The following is an 18,948-nucleotide window of genomic DNA, read 5'->3' as shown; positions in this document are numbered from 1 at the left end:
CTGACTATTACGGATATTATATATATATATATATATATTGTCTTCCCAAGTTAAGTTATTATAGGGTTTGTAAAAAAAAAATCGACCGAATAATACTAATTATTTATAGTTGAATAAAAAAACACTTCACTGCAATAATGTCTTATATAATTAAACCGTGTAATATATATTCTTGTTCGATTTTAGTATTTCCAACTAAATTCGTAAATAATTTTATTTGAACCTAATGCATATTTTTTGTTAATTATAGTATAATTTAAGTCATTGACAGCTGTTTTTGACTATAAATTCATCTTTGATACGCTCGGCAATAACTTCTGGGTTTAAAGCCCAAAACATTGGTCAGCGTAAATGATTCAATTAATGTAGAATTATCCAAAATAAGTTTGCTTCGAACCCATTTTAATAAAGTTCTACTACATAAATGCCAGTTCAATTAAAAGCATGATTTTTTTTTGAATATTAGCAGCTGCTATATAACTCTTTTAGAATATATTGAAATCAAATAAAAAAGAATGAGGCTCTTAAAAAGGGGGGTAACGTATCTATGAGGTCCCCACTATCACTAAACAAACTCATTTAAGTATCCGGTCATATAAAAAAGGGTTAAAAAAAAAACGTAAAGAACACCCAAGAGTCTACTTTCCAAGAAAGAAATAATTCCTCTACTTGTATAAAGGCTCTGAATAATACTTACAGGTGTTTCCAAATACAAACAGCATATAACATAAAACGTTAGTAGTATATATTGGACACGTACGTGTGTATTTTGTAAATTGTTTTTAAAATTGACATTATTCCGAAAGACCTAAGGATATCATTTACATACACAATATATTCACTTTCAATTCACTCAAGGCCTATAGTAACAAAAATTCTGGTTCAAATATATTTAATATCTAGATGTTTTGAAAAATAAATAGTATTAAATAATATAATTAATTATTATAATATTAATTAAATATAATAATTAAATTAATAACTGCAAACGTTTCTCGTACAAAAAATGTATTTTTTGATCGAAATTACTAGTTGTATAATGTGATGTTCAAATTAAAAATAATTAAAATATAGTTTTCATATAATTTAACGTGTCTCGTTGGGTTTCAGTATTTTTTTTATTATATATTACTCTTATATAAGTAATTGAATCCTTGAGTTTTTTTATGCCCAGACAGTAAATAAACAATTCTAGTTAAATAACCGCAACGATTGTATAAATAAGAATTTACAGACATTGTTTACGAACACAAATATCCCTTTCTTTTACATTACAAAATAGTTATGTATATGAGTATCCATTACGTCTGATAAAATAATATACGAACTTAGATAATATAATATATTTTATGATTAAAGGACATTCTTTTTTCAAAATACCAAATTAAATACATAAGACTTTTTGGGTTAAAGTGATGAATATTGGGCTGATTTCGAGAATGAGAGGTCAAATAAATGTTTAAAAAAATAAAAACTATAAAAATGCCATAATTTAGCTATATCATATCAACTGCTTAGCCTGCGAACCAACTAACTGCACTTTTGATGAAAAATGATATTTTGATGGCATTTTGTTATAAAGCATGTTTTCTATGCTCGCAAAAAATTTCAAACTCCTAAACATAGGTTTAGGAGTTTTTAATGTAAAGTTTGTAAAATAAAATAAATGCGTTATCGTTCTTCACACAAAATAGCCAACTGCAGGTGCCACATTTCCAATAGCATAAATGGATCAACGATATGGAATATTAAGAAATATTAATTTGGTTTAAACGAACACTGGTTTCAAAAGCATGCATGTTGCTAGGTAAGAAGTTTATTGGTCATGTTAGAAAACATGTAAATAGTGATACAGACAGGAAAATACAGACATACATTTGAAAGTATGTAATTGTAACAGAGTAAGACACTTTTGATATCGTTAAAGCCTGGAATAAACTCTGCCACATGGCAATTAACTTCTACGTTGCGAGCAACTGTTTCCAGAACACAAAATTACTGCCCGATTAAAATTAAGGGAAGCGACTGTATAATATGATCTTTCACTTGAGGGACGTCGCTGCACTGACATACTAATACGCTATTACATTACCGTAGAAAGGATATTAACGTTTTACTGCAGGATGCAACTTGACTTAGATACTTTAATCGGAAGACTAGACTAGCGTGTACCAGTGGCGAAGGTTAAGTAAATTTAACATCTTAACTGTACCTTGTAATGAAATCATTCAATTAGGACAATGTATTAACCACTAAAATAAAATTATTAGTATACATGTTATACTTATATGTGTATTTAAATATTCAGTGAAATCTTTCGGAATTATAGAAACTTCACGATTATTGCAACCTATTTCACGGATACACAATCTAATCAAATACGCCGATGATATTACAAATAAATAACATATTAAATTGTATCGGTGAACTAAGCAATTTTTTATAAGCGTATGGCATACTGTAAAAATAAAACTGTGTAATATTATATGATTATGATATGACTATAATGATTTACATACGGTAATTTTATCTTATTAGTATTGTTCTATGTGTCTAGTTTGGTATAAAAAATATATCTTAAGCGTCAATTACATTGAGCTTCGTTATGAGCTGTTTGTTGGCGAATGTAAAAGCGGGCGATTCAGCTACTGCGATTTGATGATTACACACAAAACTTTCCATTCGCTGAGAAACCACAAGCCAGCGACTATTATGACAGAACGTAGTTCGTTCTTTTACCGGGAGGTTGCCACTGCGCTCTACTGCGCAGACGCAGTAGGCCCACACGCCGGAGTGTAGCGTGTAAAGTTGACCGGCTTTCAACTTTTCTCGGTAGAGTGCTTACAACCTGCTTGTTAGCTTGTTCGATGATTACACTGGGCGACTTTACAGGCAGATTATAAATTCGCCAACAAACAGCTCGTAAAGAAGCTGTGTAAGAATTATTATACTCGTATATACACATATATTTAATATAAATGTATCGTATCATGCAACCTGTATATTTTTCTACCTACGCAATGTTTGCTTATCCTAAAACGAGAAAATTACTTCTCTCAACATTTTCTACGTCTAGCACTAGTAAATGATTCCATTACATTTATTAAAACTGGACATAAGTTTTAATTACCAATTTAAGGAACATATTATTTTCTTTTTAACAAAAGTAAACAGATTTGGTAAATTTAGTTAAATTCAGTTAAAGATACAAAAAAGATGTTTCATATAGAAAAAGATTTTTTTCAACGTATTTTGACGATACTTAAGCAATTTAAAATAAAAATGTGCATTATACCACAAGCGACATAATACTATTATGACACTCAACTATGACTTACTAAAGTGTAGTTTAGCTATCCACTTACCTTTTTTATTTTAGGCTCCATACCTGGAACATAATATGGAAACCACCCAGTGCCTTCAAGAACTCCTGTCGTTTACCAGTCTAGTCCAGTGAAATAACGTTCAACCTGATCTTGCCAGTATCATGCAACTCGGACGTATGCACGCTGAAAATGATATTTGACGGCAAGCATTTATATTCTCTTATAATTAATGGATGGCAATTAAATGCACTTTGAAAATCCTATCATTCCGAGACAATTAAACGTACGTTGAAAATTTTAATCACCACATTCATATGAATTTTTATAACATATTATTTATCAAAAACAATTATGTCAGCGTAATTTTTAGATTAAATAGGATTATATTTTGATCTTATTATAATGATTTTTTTCATCGACTTACGTATTAACTTGATATTTTACTAACATCGTTTAAACTACGTATAAATATCTTTTATTTTGTTAACTATCAATTCATCGTGGAACTGCATTGTATTGTTGTTTTAATTTAATAAAACGCATTTTTTTTGTAGTACTTATTCCACTTTTAATCAATAGTTTAGGACCGGTTTTGTCCCTCTGAGGCGGACGATTTATTAAATTAAAACAACAATACGTATAAATAATAAGAACATTGAGGTTAAAATCATTAATAATATATTATTAGAATAATCCTTTCCAATATAAAGTTTATCGAAATATTGCTGTTAATAATAATTGTATTGGGAAAAAAATTATGTCATGCGTAATGTGGAAATATACAATATATTAGTAAGTATATATTGCATGTCCAGTATTGTTCATTTTGAGAAATGTTTAATTTAAAGGATTCGAAGAAATGAATGCAAAATAGAAATACCTTTTCAAATTAATAATTTTGGCATAATATAATTTTTTAATATCATAAAGGTATGCTACAGATGAACGTCTTGTGTATAGTATGACAACTCAATTTCGGTAAAAGCTGTACCTCTGTTACCATATAATTTAATTTCATAATATAACAAAATAACATAAATACTACTTTTTCTCTTTAGTTAACTGTAGAGTAGATGCTGTTATTATAAAAAAGAAAAAATAAAATAAAATTTCTCGTAAACATTTTCTTAAATATTGGGTTATTATTTTTCATATAAAAATATATATATTTAATTTTTGGCAGAACCAAATAAGATATCTACATTTTTTTTTCGACCATGTCCGATCCTGATAGGATCTTATGGGCTTCCACAGAGTGGAGGTTTGCATTGACAGATTTTGTTTTTTACGAGAAATGGATGTCAGCCACTTGCTCAACCTACTAGGTCCATACCCTGACACACACAAATTGAAAAACAATATGTGTACTTGCCAGACCCAGGATTCGAACCTGGGACCCACGGCTTTATAGTCCAACGCTTATGCCGCGCGGCCACCGTGGGCGTTACAATACAATACAATTAATACTTATAAAAAATAGTAGGTCAAAATAAGGAAATAAATCAAATTTAATATTTATCACTTTGTCTGGGTATTACCTATACATAATGCCGAATTAATTAAAGGCTCCAGAACATAACATACAATAATAAATAATTTTTAAATACCTACCTAAGTTAATAAATTGTTCCCTGACTACTCTACACTAGTGCGTGATGCGAATGACAATAAATGCTACATTCATTTTTTGTTTTAAAAAATCTTCAAAAAGTTTTAAAAAATCAAAATAATTTATTTAAAAATCAGAATTTGACTTGACAAAAATTTAACATATAAATATAAACATATATAACATATTAAAACGCATTCTGATTTCCATGATATGTAGTGCAGAAACAACAATTTCAATACATCATTGACTATTTTTTTTTCATGAATGTTGAAATGTATTTAAGTTCGATCGGGATGAGGAATTTTTATTATTTCAAATAAATAAATTCGTTTTATCGCCGTCTGTTGATAATGCGACTGCTCCGCACCACGCAGGATAATACATTTTTAAGTGAAGCCTGTCGGGGTTTAATTTAAATACCGCTTATATATATGACATAATATGGGGGTAGACACACCTAACGTGAGATGGGATGTCAACAGATTCAGGCCGTTTTGAGAGCTCACTCTCCCCCACGCTAATATTTTTCACCAGCAAGGTCTCCATCTTGACAAATTCAAGATATATTCGCCTGACTGGCAGGTCTTAATCGAAAAAAAACTCGGAATTAAATGTTTCTGAAATGAATCCTTCGCCGCGTCAAACGGAGATGTGATAAATTCATTTTGAGAAAATGTGAGACACTGTCACTTTCAAGGACATTTCGTTTTAGTTAAGTAAAATGTTTTGCTCATAATAATTATGCGAAAATTTTAACATCATTGTTATCCAATTCTTTTAAAACATTGTCACCCGTGAGAACTCGGGGTTGTAACCCTGTATACAATTTTTAATCTCTCTCTTTATTATTCCCAGGAATAAACAAAAACCAGTGAAATATAACAAAAAACTAGCTGGGGCCAATATTCTTCATAAGTAGGGAATCCAATCCCGAGCCAAATTTTCGATCCCGGGAATGCGGGATTACAATTTGACGATCCCGGGATCCCGGGATTGGCATTTTTTGATAGTTAATATAAAAATTTTATATATACAAAAAACATTGATAAAATCGGTCAAAAATTGATAAATAAACAATTTATACTATTTAAGACATTTATTGTTAACATTGTGCATGTTCGATCTTGGAAATACATAGGTGTAATTGAGTTCATAATATTGTAATATAAATAATAATGTGAGAGTAAAATAGTTCTATTTATTTATGAAAAGATAACAAATACAAATATAAGTTCAATTAAAATAAAAAAAATAACATTGTGTTGACACTAAATACAAGCTAAAATGAAGTGTTAGTTTTTTTTAGTTTTTCTGATGTTGTTACGATTACGTAAGGCAGCAAAAAATGGTTATCTGGTGATTCTCCCTATGATTAGTGGGGAGAAATGTCTCTAACTAATTGTTTCTTGATTAATTTATTCTATTTCTCAAATTCATATCACGAAATGCGAAACATTGTTTTTTTCCAATCTTTCTCATTTTTATTAATTTATGTGAAAAAATAGAATGAATTGGTAGCACATGGGTAATAACTCAAACTTCATTCAAACTCAGTTTATTTCTTTTATGTTATTAAAGTATTTTTTCTGTTATATTTTCGTTTTTATTTTATTTTCCATAAAAATTGATAAAAAAAATCAATCCCGAAAGTTTCGGGATTATGTTTACCAATCACGGGATTCATAGGTATCTAAAATAGTTCGGGATCCCAGGATTGGAATCCCTATTCATAAGTAAATACAATGATTTGAATTGCCTATTGTCAATTCTAAAATAAATGATTTGTTTTAGGCTATAAATCCATATCCAGAATAAAGCTACGTTTATTTAGTATCATTCTGAAGATGGGTTCATGACCCCGAAACGGCTACCAACATAAACAACTCAATTATTATTGATGGTTTCAAGACAGCTAAACTAAAAGTCTTGATTTTGTGAAAAATAAGAAAACCAGTATTTAGAAATATATATATATATATAATTAAATGGTTTTGTTTTTGGCTCCACATTTTAACAGATAATTCGATACTTACAAATTTAGAGCTGTTAACATAAAAATATATTTTACGAAGAAAATGTTATTATACTGGGGGCACAAAACCAACGCTTACTTTAAGTTAATACAATTTATAATTACTATGCGTAAGTATTACTCAATAAATCAAATGGAATCATGCGAATGCAAGCCCTAAATATTTTTTTAGTTCAAAATGACATATAATATATTGGCAATGTAATTTTATTAAGTCCATTAAAGATAATTAAATTTAATTATTTCCATTGCAGAGGCAAATGAAGAAAGTTGATTTTTCATTACCTTTACAATCCGATCTTGGTCGCCTCACGAGTAGGTTCGCTAACGGATATTTTTTTACGAGAAATATAATATATTAACTATTATGATACGTTGAAGTTTCACTATAATTTAAGAATTTCTATTTTTCTTAAATAAATATAAAATAAAAATAAAAATTATCTTAAATATTTTTTAATAATTTTGGTTGAGTATAATCCAAATTCTAATGGATTTAAGTTTTTTACAATTCCATTTGAGTCGTTTTTTGCGGCCCGGGTTTCACCTTTCGGTATCTTCAGGCACATGCGCACTCACCAATGGTAAATACACACTGATATTAAAAACAGTTAATTCTAACTTATATTAAATTAATACAATAAGAATGTAAGAACTTTATCACTAACCCATTAAGTCAAGACTCACACTTAAAAATATAACAAACAAATTAGGGATAGTTTAAGTGTTTGTAAAAAACCCTACCTAATTACTAATAATACATTCTAATCTATAAATCGTCAAAAAACCTACAAATAGATCATTAGATACCTACTCACTAACAACAGAATCGATATGCGTAAAATAGTAATTACTGTGACTCAAATACAAACAGACAACAAACTCAAAACAGTACAAAGCTTAAATCTGTTAGAATTTAAATTCAAATTACATCAAGTAATGTCGATAGTATTAACATTATAATACAGTTAAATATTTTAATCAGTAATTTAAGTTTTACTGGTACACGGATTAGATTTTTTCTTATTCGTTGCACAGTGTCAGCTATATTATATAAGATTAGAATGATGTTCAGTGAATTTTGAATATGCTAAAATAAAATATAATAATAAACTCATCCGGCATTTTATGACTACAAAAACAATCAACACCCTGCATGATTGACAAGGCTAGAGACAATTGAAGTACGGTTGCCCTATTCTTATAGGCGGGAGCATGATTGCGTAAAGTAAGTACCAACCTAAGGAAGTTATTTTATAATCTTCATAATTTAAGTTTATCCAAGTTTGAATAAGTAGAATAGTAAATCAGCACTGCAACAGTAGAGATTCTAATTTTTGGACAAAATAACACGTTGCAATTTACATGACGTATTAAAAGTAAAAGCTTTTTGGGAAACTTTTAATAGTGCGCCCTACCCTTAAAGCCTGGGGGCTGTTACGTCACCAATGAATATTTAAGTACATCATACGACGTAATTTGAATGCAAATCTGACGAAAATACGTGAAGGTTTTTTTAGTGAGAGGAATCTTTTACTGGAAATTAAAATCCAGAGGATGCCTTAATGTTTTTATTGTATGGAAGTCAGAATCAAAATATAAAACGAGTCGACACAATACAAAATAATCGTGATGGTAACTTGTAATGGATTATTGTGTATATATCAGTGGCGAAGGGTGACTTTTGGAAAAAGGTAGGCTGTGAAGATCTGATAAAAAGAGCACACTTGTCAGGTATACTTACGAGAATAGTACGATATTTACTACTAATGAATAGTACACTACTAGTAAATGACAACGACACACTAATTCAATGTAACTTCAAAAACTCATTGACGACATAAAAATGAGCGATGTGTTTAAATTACGTATTTTTCAAAACATCTATACCCATCAAAAATCATTAGATAAAATTTATTTTTATTTATAAAAACAATCTATACTTACTTATTTATTAATATTCGATTAAACGCCGTAGAAATTATTTTTTTAATTATCTAATTATTAATGATTTTGGACAAAGTGCGCAGTCGTGACAACATTATTATGCGCGAATGTTTTAGGCTCTGCGATAGGAGCTTACCTTATTTCGTACAAATCAGCAGACTTGCTGAGGTTACGAGACGTTAAGTCCATACGAAAAAAATTCAGAATTATTTCACACATAATCGGAGATTTATTTACGTCGAGACGTCGCGGCGTTTATTATTTATTTACGGCGCGCTGTGGTATATTTTTTAATACCTTTGCAGTTGTTTTGTAAACTGTGTAATACTGTAATACATTCCTACATTATACGACATCTCTCGTTGGCAAAATAAATTGTTTTTATATAACATAAAATAATGAAGTAATTAAGTATATAAATATGTCAATATGCAATTAAAAAATATTTTTCTTAAGAAGGTAGGCTTTAAATAATAACCTAGTATGGAGTCTTCGCCACTGGTATATATCCACATAGGTTTGTAAAACCAAAACAACCTGAAATTAATGCTTGAATTCCCCATCGGAAACCCAAACATAAACAGAACCAAATTTAAAATAACTATAAAACAAAATCGTAAATAATAATTATCGTAATAAATTATTTATTTTAACTACTTACATGCAATCGCACGCTGCCTGGCAGGATCGGCATGTCTTTATATTGTCTAGGAAAAAATAATCTCTTCAACCTTCGGTGAGCGGTCACTAAATAATACATAATTCAGAGATACCTATCTGTGAACTTGTCGCATATTTAAAAAGATATTATTTATTCGATATATATAAACTATTTAGTCTTAAGGTAGGGCTGGAAAAAGATCAAGCAAGTCCTAAATCAGTCGATATTAATCTTCATATTAAATAGCTATGTGCTTGTTTAGGTATACTTGTTCAATATGTAACCATCAGTGGCGAAGGGTGAAGGTAGGCTGTTAGGTTCTGACATAAATAGTACACATTAAACTTTGTCAGTCATACGTATTTGTTTTTATTGAACTAAGACTACAATTTACAGATGGCGTAGGTTAATTTAAAAAAAATCAATTAAACCCTGCCTAAGCCAAACCACAATAGTTTTGGTATACTTTGGGCGATCCGATAAAATTGTGGACACTTTTTTAATCATACTTATTTGTTTTCATTGAACTAAAAGTTTTTTAAAATTCATTAAGCCCTGCTTAACCAACCCACAATATATGAAAAATATCATTATATTTATAAAATATCCAAAATTATGTATGATTTAACCGCATAAATTTAGATATTATAGAGATAGACAAGTATTTTTTGTCTATTATCAATTATGGCTTGGTTTTGCAGGGTTTAATTGAATTTTAAAAACTAGCCAACACCATCTGTAAATTGTTGTCTTGGTTCAATGAAAACAAATACGTATAACTAACAAAGTTTAGTGTGCACTATTTATGTCGAATATTAACAGCCTACCTGCACCCTTCGCCACTGGTAACCATTGTATATACTACACATATAGTATGTATACTATAATTTTGGTCTTTGTACTGTGTGAGATAGAAAAAATAGATAGTACCTACACCAAAAATACTACATATTATTTAAATTCGTAAAAAACTGTGACATGCGATTCTAAAAACAACAGCCCGGGCGCTCAGAATAGATAAATATAAGTGGCAAATATGGTTTTCAAGGAAAAAGGCGATACCTGCACGAGCTTGGTTCAAATGAGAAAATTTTCAGTAAAAAACGCCGAACTGTTTATAAATATGCCGCAGACATGTAGGTACAATATTTTTTTGTACTATAATAATATCCGGCATCCACGATGGCCGCGCGGCTTAAGCAACAGCCTATAGTGTCGTGGGTCCAAGGTTCGAATCCTGGGTCTGGCAACTATACGTCATATTGTTTTTTTAAATTGTAATTTAGTTTTAGTTTTTTTTAAACTTTAATCTCATGCGCGGTAAAAAATACAATTTTCGTTTCGAAAACTAGCCTATGAATATTCACAATAATCTAGTGGTAACGTGTCAGCTTTAATGTCGTTGGACCCAAAGTATGTACCTAATAGGTTGAGCAAGTGGCTGACATCCATTTCTCGTAAAAACAAAATCAGTTATTACAAACCTTCATTCTGTGGAGGCCTGATTCTATTGGGATCGGACATGGTCGAAAGAAAAAAGAAAAGAAATAATAGTATAGTTTTCTTTTACTTTTGTAAAATGTACTGTAATTGTGTGAAAAATCTTGCCAACGAAGTATGGAACTAAGACATTGGGTTTTCATAATTAATGTTTCCTTGCATGTAGTAGGATTATTGTAGTATTTTCAAACCAATTCAAGGTAACATTTTTCAAGGTCGGAAGAGTGTTGGAGGGAAGTTTAGTGATTATAGCTGAGATGTATAAGAAATCGATATCTCTTACTGGAAAATGGAATGGAAACTAGACAAAACCAGTGCCTGGCTATTGCACCACGAATGGTGTGCATGGTAACATGTTTCAAAAATATAACGTAAATAGTTTAATTTTTCGTGGAATCATTTTTAACAAGCCAAACAACTCGGGAAATTGTAATATTTTCAGTACAATAAAATTCTTATTACGGGAAAGCGAAACAAGCTTGTCACACGTACTCGAAAAAATCTCGTTATAAATTACGCTCTTCCAGGCCTGTACCTGTGCAAAAAATGTAATAAACTAGGAGACTTATCATTTGTCACTGGCGTAATAAAAATAAGTAGTAACACGATTCTGTTGCCGGCTTGATGTATGAATTCAAACGTTTCGTTCGTATGATTATATGAATACGAGTGAAGGTATAAAAAAAAGTTCGTCAGTTGTTTTTAATGTGTCTGACGCACTTGGCGTGGATCAAAACGGAATGTATGTACATCACTCAAATAAAACCACGCAATTTGCAAAATGAGCAAATGTACTTTCTGCACGGACAAACACGACGAAACAAAGAAACAACATCTATTTAAAACAAATATTTAGTTTTTTCAATAATAAGAAAACCAGTGATCTTTGATCATAATATTATTTCTATCTTTAAACTAAGTCCGTATTACCTACATTAAATTGTTGAAAATAAATTTAACATCAAAAGAAAATATTCGGCCACGCATAATATTTTTACTGCTACATTTTCAATAGGTATTATAATTTGGTGGTTCGACTCTGCATATCTATGAATTATCATAAAGATCAAATGAAACTGTTTTGTTCTCTTGTCTCTCTGAAAACAAGTTGACATATCATTTACAATAACTAAATAATCGTATTTTTCTACTTGTGTCACTAATCGATTTTTATTGTTTTATGCCTTCATTCATTTGAATTTTATCGCCCACCCTTTAATATTTATGTGTAAACGGTTTGATAATAATGTATGTGTCCATCTATCATTCTTCTCTCTTCTTGGTCGTGCACTCATGGCTGAGGATCGTGACAATATTTAAATTTCGCCATCCTTTGAGCGACCAAGACTTTCCATCCTTCTCGATCTTCCGCTTCTCTCAGGGCAGAATGGATGGTGCCCCCAGTCAGTTCTTTCACTTGGTCGCTCCATCGGGCAGACGCACTTCCTCTGCTTCGCCTTCCCTGGAGGCTACCCAAAACTACCAGTCTCTCCAGGTTGTCCAGTCCGCGCCTGACAATATGTCCAAAAAACTGCAGAATTCTTCTCATACATATCGTCGAGAGCCGTTCCTTTATCTTCAGTCTCTGGATGATTGGTCTATCATTAATTGGTTTTTATTATTTAATTTGAATATTTTGTCCTGTTAGGTAACATTTATACAAAAATAAAATAAGTAATACTTTTCATTATAATAATCTCATACATTTTTGATTTACTGATGGATGAAGGCCTTACCGCCTCGTCATATCGTCAGTTTTCCAACCAATGATTTTCGTTAACATGTACTTCATCTAATCTTGACTATCTCACCAATCCAACAGGCTATTGGTAGCCCGTTTGATCTTTTAAACCACTTGTACAACCTGGATATTGTGGTTTAACTAACAGTAGTTTGACCATCTTTACCTCAAGATCAATCATTAACTGCAATATTGGGATATGGGTCAATACCATTCATATCAGTAAATATCACGAGTGATGATAATTAGTATATAGGGAGTTGTAATATAATTTTGATGCATTTTTTTTTGTTTACTAACAAATTACAAAAAAATACATTTTTTAAGGGTATGTTTTTGCAGATTTGCATATAAATATATCATAATCAATAAATTTCAATACTGAATACACCCAAGATTTGAGAATGTTGGATTCTTATCATTGAAAATACAATATTATCAAAACATACCTATTAAAAAAAATATCATAGAAAAATTAGGCCGAGTGGTACTCAAAAGTCTCACATGTCATTGTCCGAATGAGCGCTCTTATCCTATGAGCTATCGTTACACCTATAATACATGCGAATTGAATCAAATATTTGCGTAATCGGATGCTTTATTAAAATTAAACAAGTAGGTCGTTTTACTTTGGCGAATATTGAAACACCTCTAATGACGTAAATATTAGATTTAATTATCATGAGTCATGGACAGTCTGATGCTTTTTTACTTTACCTTTTTCTAGTGTGTATGTTTTCTAAGATTTTCAAAATTATGTAGTTTCATAATCTTTCACACTTACGTGAAATTGAGTATGTAACACAAAGCTTTTTAAAAGCTTTTTGTCGTTCAATATTACTTTCTAAGTACTTTTGCATATCAATACACTTAAACATTTAGGTATGTACTGCGTAAGAATTTTTATAACCCATAAAAGAAGAAAATTTATAATTCATTCGTAATAAAAATGGTAATGGAATCGCATCACTGTTAGGACACTTTAAAAATGCCATTTTTCTTGAGTGATGTTTGGTTGCGGTGTAATTTTTTATGGACCATTCTGAAATTGGAAAGTTTTCACGATTCAGGACAAAACTTTTACGACGCAAAAAGTGACAAAAAATTTACACAATGAAGTTAAAAATTTTATTAATTTTTTGAGTGATGAAAACATACCCAAAAGATGATACTTCTGAAATTGAAATCCGAAAATAAATGCAAGTGAATAGGTTTACACCTACTTAATTCAGGGAAATAGATTTATCAAATAAATTAGACAAAATCCACGTCGTTTTTGTGAAGTATAATTTTTGATATAGCTATGAAACTTTGTAGGTAAACAGACACTGTAGAAGTAGGTATTACCATTGAAGTTAATCCCTCCAAACCAAACCCTCCCCGCACCACACTCGATCTTAATCGGGCGTATCACGGGAAGTAGGTAGTACCATGTAACAACCATATATATATTTAATAATTAATTCAAATGTAGAAAGGAAAAAAGGCATAATCCACACAAATCAAAATTTACAGTAGGCACAAAAACGTTTTTGTTATGGTTTTCGGTCAAAGTTAAAATACAAAATAGACATAACCTTGAAGTGTATGATAATTAATAATATGATTGTTATATCCTTAATCTGATATTAATTATAAAGTTAATTAAAAAAAGACAAAATAAAATGGTTAGATCTTTTTCGCACGAAACTTCTTTTCTTTTTTTTTAATTGTTAGCTAAATTTAGATAATAAATCGGCATTTTCATCAATGGACACAGGTTACATGTAAATTTTACGTAAAACATTTCACCGTGGCACAGTTCGCCATGAGCTTTCTTATCGGAAAGAAATGACCGTCGCGGACCGTACGGTCTCCAATTTTATTAGATTCAATATGAACATTGATTCAATTTTCTGATTTTGGCAACATTCATGAATTCAAGAATGAAAACCTAACCTAACAAACAATCCAGTATATCGGCTATTTTTAAAATTTGTTTGCTGCTGGCTTCCTGTAAAGTGTAAACCGACAAGAACCGTGTTTTATTTAGACATGAATTCTATGTCAGTACTATACGACCCAAAGAGGTTGGACGGTCTTTAATATACGGCCATATATTTCCGATACAACATTTCACGATGAAGTGTGACACGGCGAACTGCATACGTACAAGTTTCCGAACACGGTGTACACAACGTGTATTTAGTAGTGTACAACGTTATTATGCAATAAAATCTATTTTTAAAAAATGAGGATTACGCCCGTTTTCCTTTCTTAAGTCGAATTATATACGTGTACATATATATATGTTTTCATTGTGTTTTACTACGGTAGCTAGTAGGCAAAAGTTTTGATACAAAAGTAACTACAAACAGTATAATAGAATAATGCGGAAATGAAACTAATTATGAGTAAAAAAGATTTTTGTTCGTGAATATTAAATGAATACATTAAACAAAAAAACTACAAAAGAATGTTAATTTAATGATGCCTTCGTAACTTCAATGAAAAATTTGCTTTTTTAAATGTTCAAAGTTTTTCAGTAATCCGTTACGAAAAGAAAGAATCTTCATCAACTCTTTGTATTTTTTTTATCATAAGTTTTCAGAATAATACAACAAACTTTAACAAACAAAATAAAGAATAAAACGACAAAAAAAATCTAAAAAGAGTTTATTTATCATTTTAATGTACAATAAAATATATGCTTTACAATTCTTATGAACACACAATTAATGGGTAAGTGTTTGTTTATTGTTTGCACAATAAATAATTATAGTAAAGCAAATAACGCAAACATTAAATGTCACCAAATGTAATTTGCCTCCAATACAATACGGTTGGCCAATAACCATTAAGCCAAGATAGCGTCATACAAGTATTATACCGAATAGCACTTAAGGGTCCAACTCACGTTTATGTGATAAATTTTTACTACGGCTACCGCTAAAAGTGACCAAATGCAAAAAAAAAAAACATTTTGAGCAAACGTCTGTGTTTAACATTCGCCGCTCACTGGTGAATTTTCAGAGGAAAATCATCACTTTACAGTCAAACAAACGTAGCCTTTTAATGGGTAAAATAAAACAATTTTTCAACGTTATTACCTCCGCCGGGAACTGATATTATTTTTGTGAATTGTAAAAAAAATCACGTCAGCTCACTGCTTTAAATTTCATAAAATGACACCTTTCCGAAAATGAGATTTAAAATATATTTTTTGTTGTTGGAATAAACAGAGCTGTAAAATAATATACGTATTCATCACATTATCAGTGATAAATTTAATGATAACTTTATTTATTTAATAATAATTACAAGATAAAAAGAACTTTTTATATACCACGTTTTTAAATTTTCTGTTGAATCATATAAACTTGACAATTATATGTATTAATAATTTAGGACAAATAAGGCAATTGTCAACAAATCATTTCTTTGCTATTTTGCAACAAATAAACAAATATAGAATACTGAAATGTCATTTTGATTTCCATAGTAACGCACGTATATATTAATAATTAAGTTGCTAGGACCACCTCATTAGCAACCAATAATAGTGGATTGTATTACGGATTTCTTCCGAAACAACTTTTCATACAAAACAGAATTAACTGAAAACGTATTCAATTCTACTTAAAGATAGCTAAAAGTATTAAAATAATGCATTGGCATCGTGTTCTGATATATTTTAAATGTTTCAAAAATGTCTAGCTAGTCGGAAAGTTAGTTAAAAATCGATTGCAAGATTTGTACTGGATAAACAACCACCGGACAAACAAGAATACGAGCTAAGAAAAACGTGGTAAAATAAAACAAAACATAGTATAGTAGTACTTAATGATATAATTCAATAATTTAAATATATTTTCTGTATGAGTTAACTATATTTCTGTACATGGACGAAACAACTCGTGATCATTATTATTATTATTATACGGATTCAGTAAGTATATCGACGATGAACTGTTCAATCCGATGTGACATCAAAATGGTTCTTTAATATTTTTTATTCTTTAAAATTACTTTAATTAAACAATTTTAAAAAAATGTAAAACCCTCAATGTTTTATACACCTACGACTAAAATCTTACCTATAGACCCCTTTGATTTGGGTGACATTCGAGTATCTTTCGTCTACTTTCAATGTTGTGCTTATCGAGCAGCTATTTACGAGTATCAATCCAGTAAAATTTTAATTTTTTCACATCGGAGGTTTTAACAGTAACGATATTATGTAATAATATGTAGTATAAATAAGAAGAGAGGAGGACTCTACTTGACGCGGGCAAGATCCACATTGGGCTACGGTTCCAAATAAGAAAAAGAAGGATTTAATATATATTATGCTATATTGAAATTAATATAACATCTTTCGTCTATGGAGTTACAGTAAACACAATTTAAGTGATTAAAAATCATTACCAGAACATTTACAATTATCATTGAAACATTCTATCATAGAAGTATCACTTGCACAAATAAACTTATACGCTATAATAAGCGATAACCTAAATAGTTGCTTTATGCTATAGTATATAATACTTAAATAACAATAATTACAATATTATCAAAAAAAAATGGTATGACTGTAGAAATAATATTTTTTGTATTTTGTTTAGGATTGTGTCAATTGTTTTATTTTTATAAAAATAAATTCTATGTTTTTAAAAATTATTTCTTTCTCAACAAAATCTGAAAACTAATCACTAAGTTGAACTATTAGTAGGGTATTTTAAATAAAAATATATGATTGTTTAATAAAAAAAAAAAAATACTTAAATTAACATGAAAATCTACTACCTTTCTGGTGGAGTTTTTGAATATTTTAGTATTCTTTATAGAGGCAAATAAATAAATTGTTGAAATATATACTAAATGAACTTTGATGGTCAGTTGATCGTAGTAAAATTTGCAAACGCTTGATGGGGATAGCGAGTAAAATTGGAATGAAATTTTTGTTGAGAGAAAACTTAAAGCTTCAGTCGTTTGATGTCTTCCAGTCGAAAGTCGCTCCTGAAACAAAAGAAAATAATCTATCAATATGAGGGAAAATATAACAAGTATTATTTTTAGATTTCCCGCGATGAATGAGTGGTAATGTGTCCGAAAGTGCGTAAAAGTCATTGGTTTCGGGTTTGAATCGTGAATCTGGAAAATTCACATTTATTTTGAATGTGAATTTGCACCCTGAGAATGGACTTAACGTGGTGGCGCAAGTACCTATAACAAGGAAGTATGGCAAATATGGGCAAGTGGCTTACATCAATTTCCAGTAAAATAAACCTATAAGAAAATTCTAAGAAACTTTTGCGGCTAAGATCCGCATCGGGTTGCACAGCAAATGAAAAACAATAAGTTTTAAAATGTCTAATATATAATAAAATAAAAACATTTTCACATGATATGTAGCGTTTGATATTAATTCTTGATAATTTATTAAGTTTCATAATTATTAGTAATGATTTATCTTATTAATCATGTACAAATTGTAAAAATAACATAAACCACATATATTTCCATAAAGAAATGACAGTAAATAAAATTATACATAAAATATATATAATAATATCTAATAGTTTTAAAAATCTCATAAAAGTAATTACAAAACACACGTTATTTAGTGATGAGTAACAGAAAAAAATCGTTATTAAGACACTTTTTTAAAAATCTGTACTAAAAATTAAGGTATATGCTAAAAGTAGATACCCGAAATTAAAATATTAAAATAATCGCTGAATATTCATGAACCATTTTAAAATTCAATTGTTAAAAAAAATAAAACTGCAAGAAAAAAGGATCATAAACTGTGGCAAAAACAACAATATTCTACGTCTAGAAAATTAAAAAAAAACTTTAAAATAGGGAAAATATTATTTAAAAGCAGATAGATTTAAAATTTGTCTCAACGTTATATCAACAAGAGTATAATTAAATTTTCCCTTGTTCCTTAATTTGCATAATTTAAATAAACTTCAAAGCGCTTTTGAATGACGTAAACACGCTAAGTCAATTACATTGTTCCACGATTCTTTAAAAGAAAAAAAAGTTTCTAATACCTATTTATCTATTTATTACGAAGCGGGATAAAAAAAAGTTGAAAACGTCTGAGAGTGACAATTATTCAAAATGCCTAATCTTCAATAT

General features: G+C 29.7%; 1 protein-coding gene across 1 annotated transcript in view; it reads right to left on the bottom strand.

Moving 5' to 3' along the window:
• Nucleotides 1–15,459: 15,459 nt before the first annotated feature.
• The window catches only part of Cog4 (conserved oligomeric Golgi complex subunit 4), a 224,393-nt gene continuing 220,904 nt past the window's right edge, over nt 15,460–18,948 (bottom strand). Inside the window, exon 14 of the mRNA XM_085955281.1 lies at nt 15,460–17,817. Within this exon, the coding sequence (XP_085811407.1) occupies nt 17,775–17,817 (43 nt within the window). The 3' untranslated portion in view covers nt 15,460–17,774. The remainder of the gene's footprint in view (nt 17,818–18,948) is intronic.

The sequence above is a fragment of the Rhyacophila brunnea genome, unplaced genomic scaffold (assembly GCF_057557595.1).
Source record: "Rhyacophila brunnea isolate RB1 unplaced genomic scaffold, BYU_Rbru_1.0 scaffold_5, whole genome shotgun sequence".
In the NCBI taxonomy this organism is placed as follows: Eukaryota; Metazoa; Arthropoda; class Insecta; order Trichoptera; family Rhyacophilidae; genus Rhyacophila; species Rhyacophila brunnea.
Note: the sequence above shows the minus strand (reverse complement) of the source record. Positions and strands in the feature narration are given on the sequence as shown.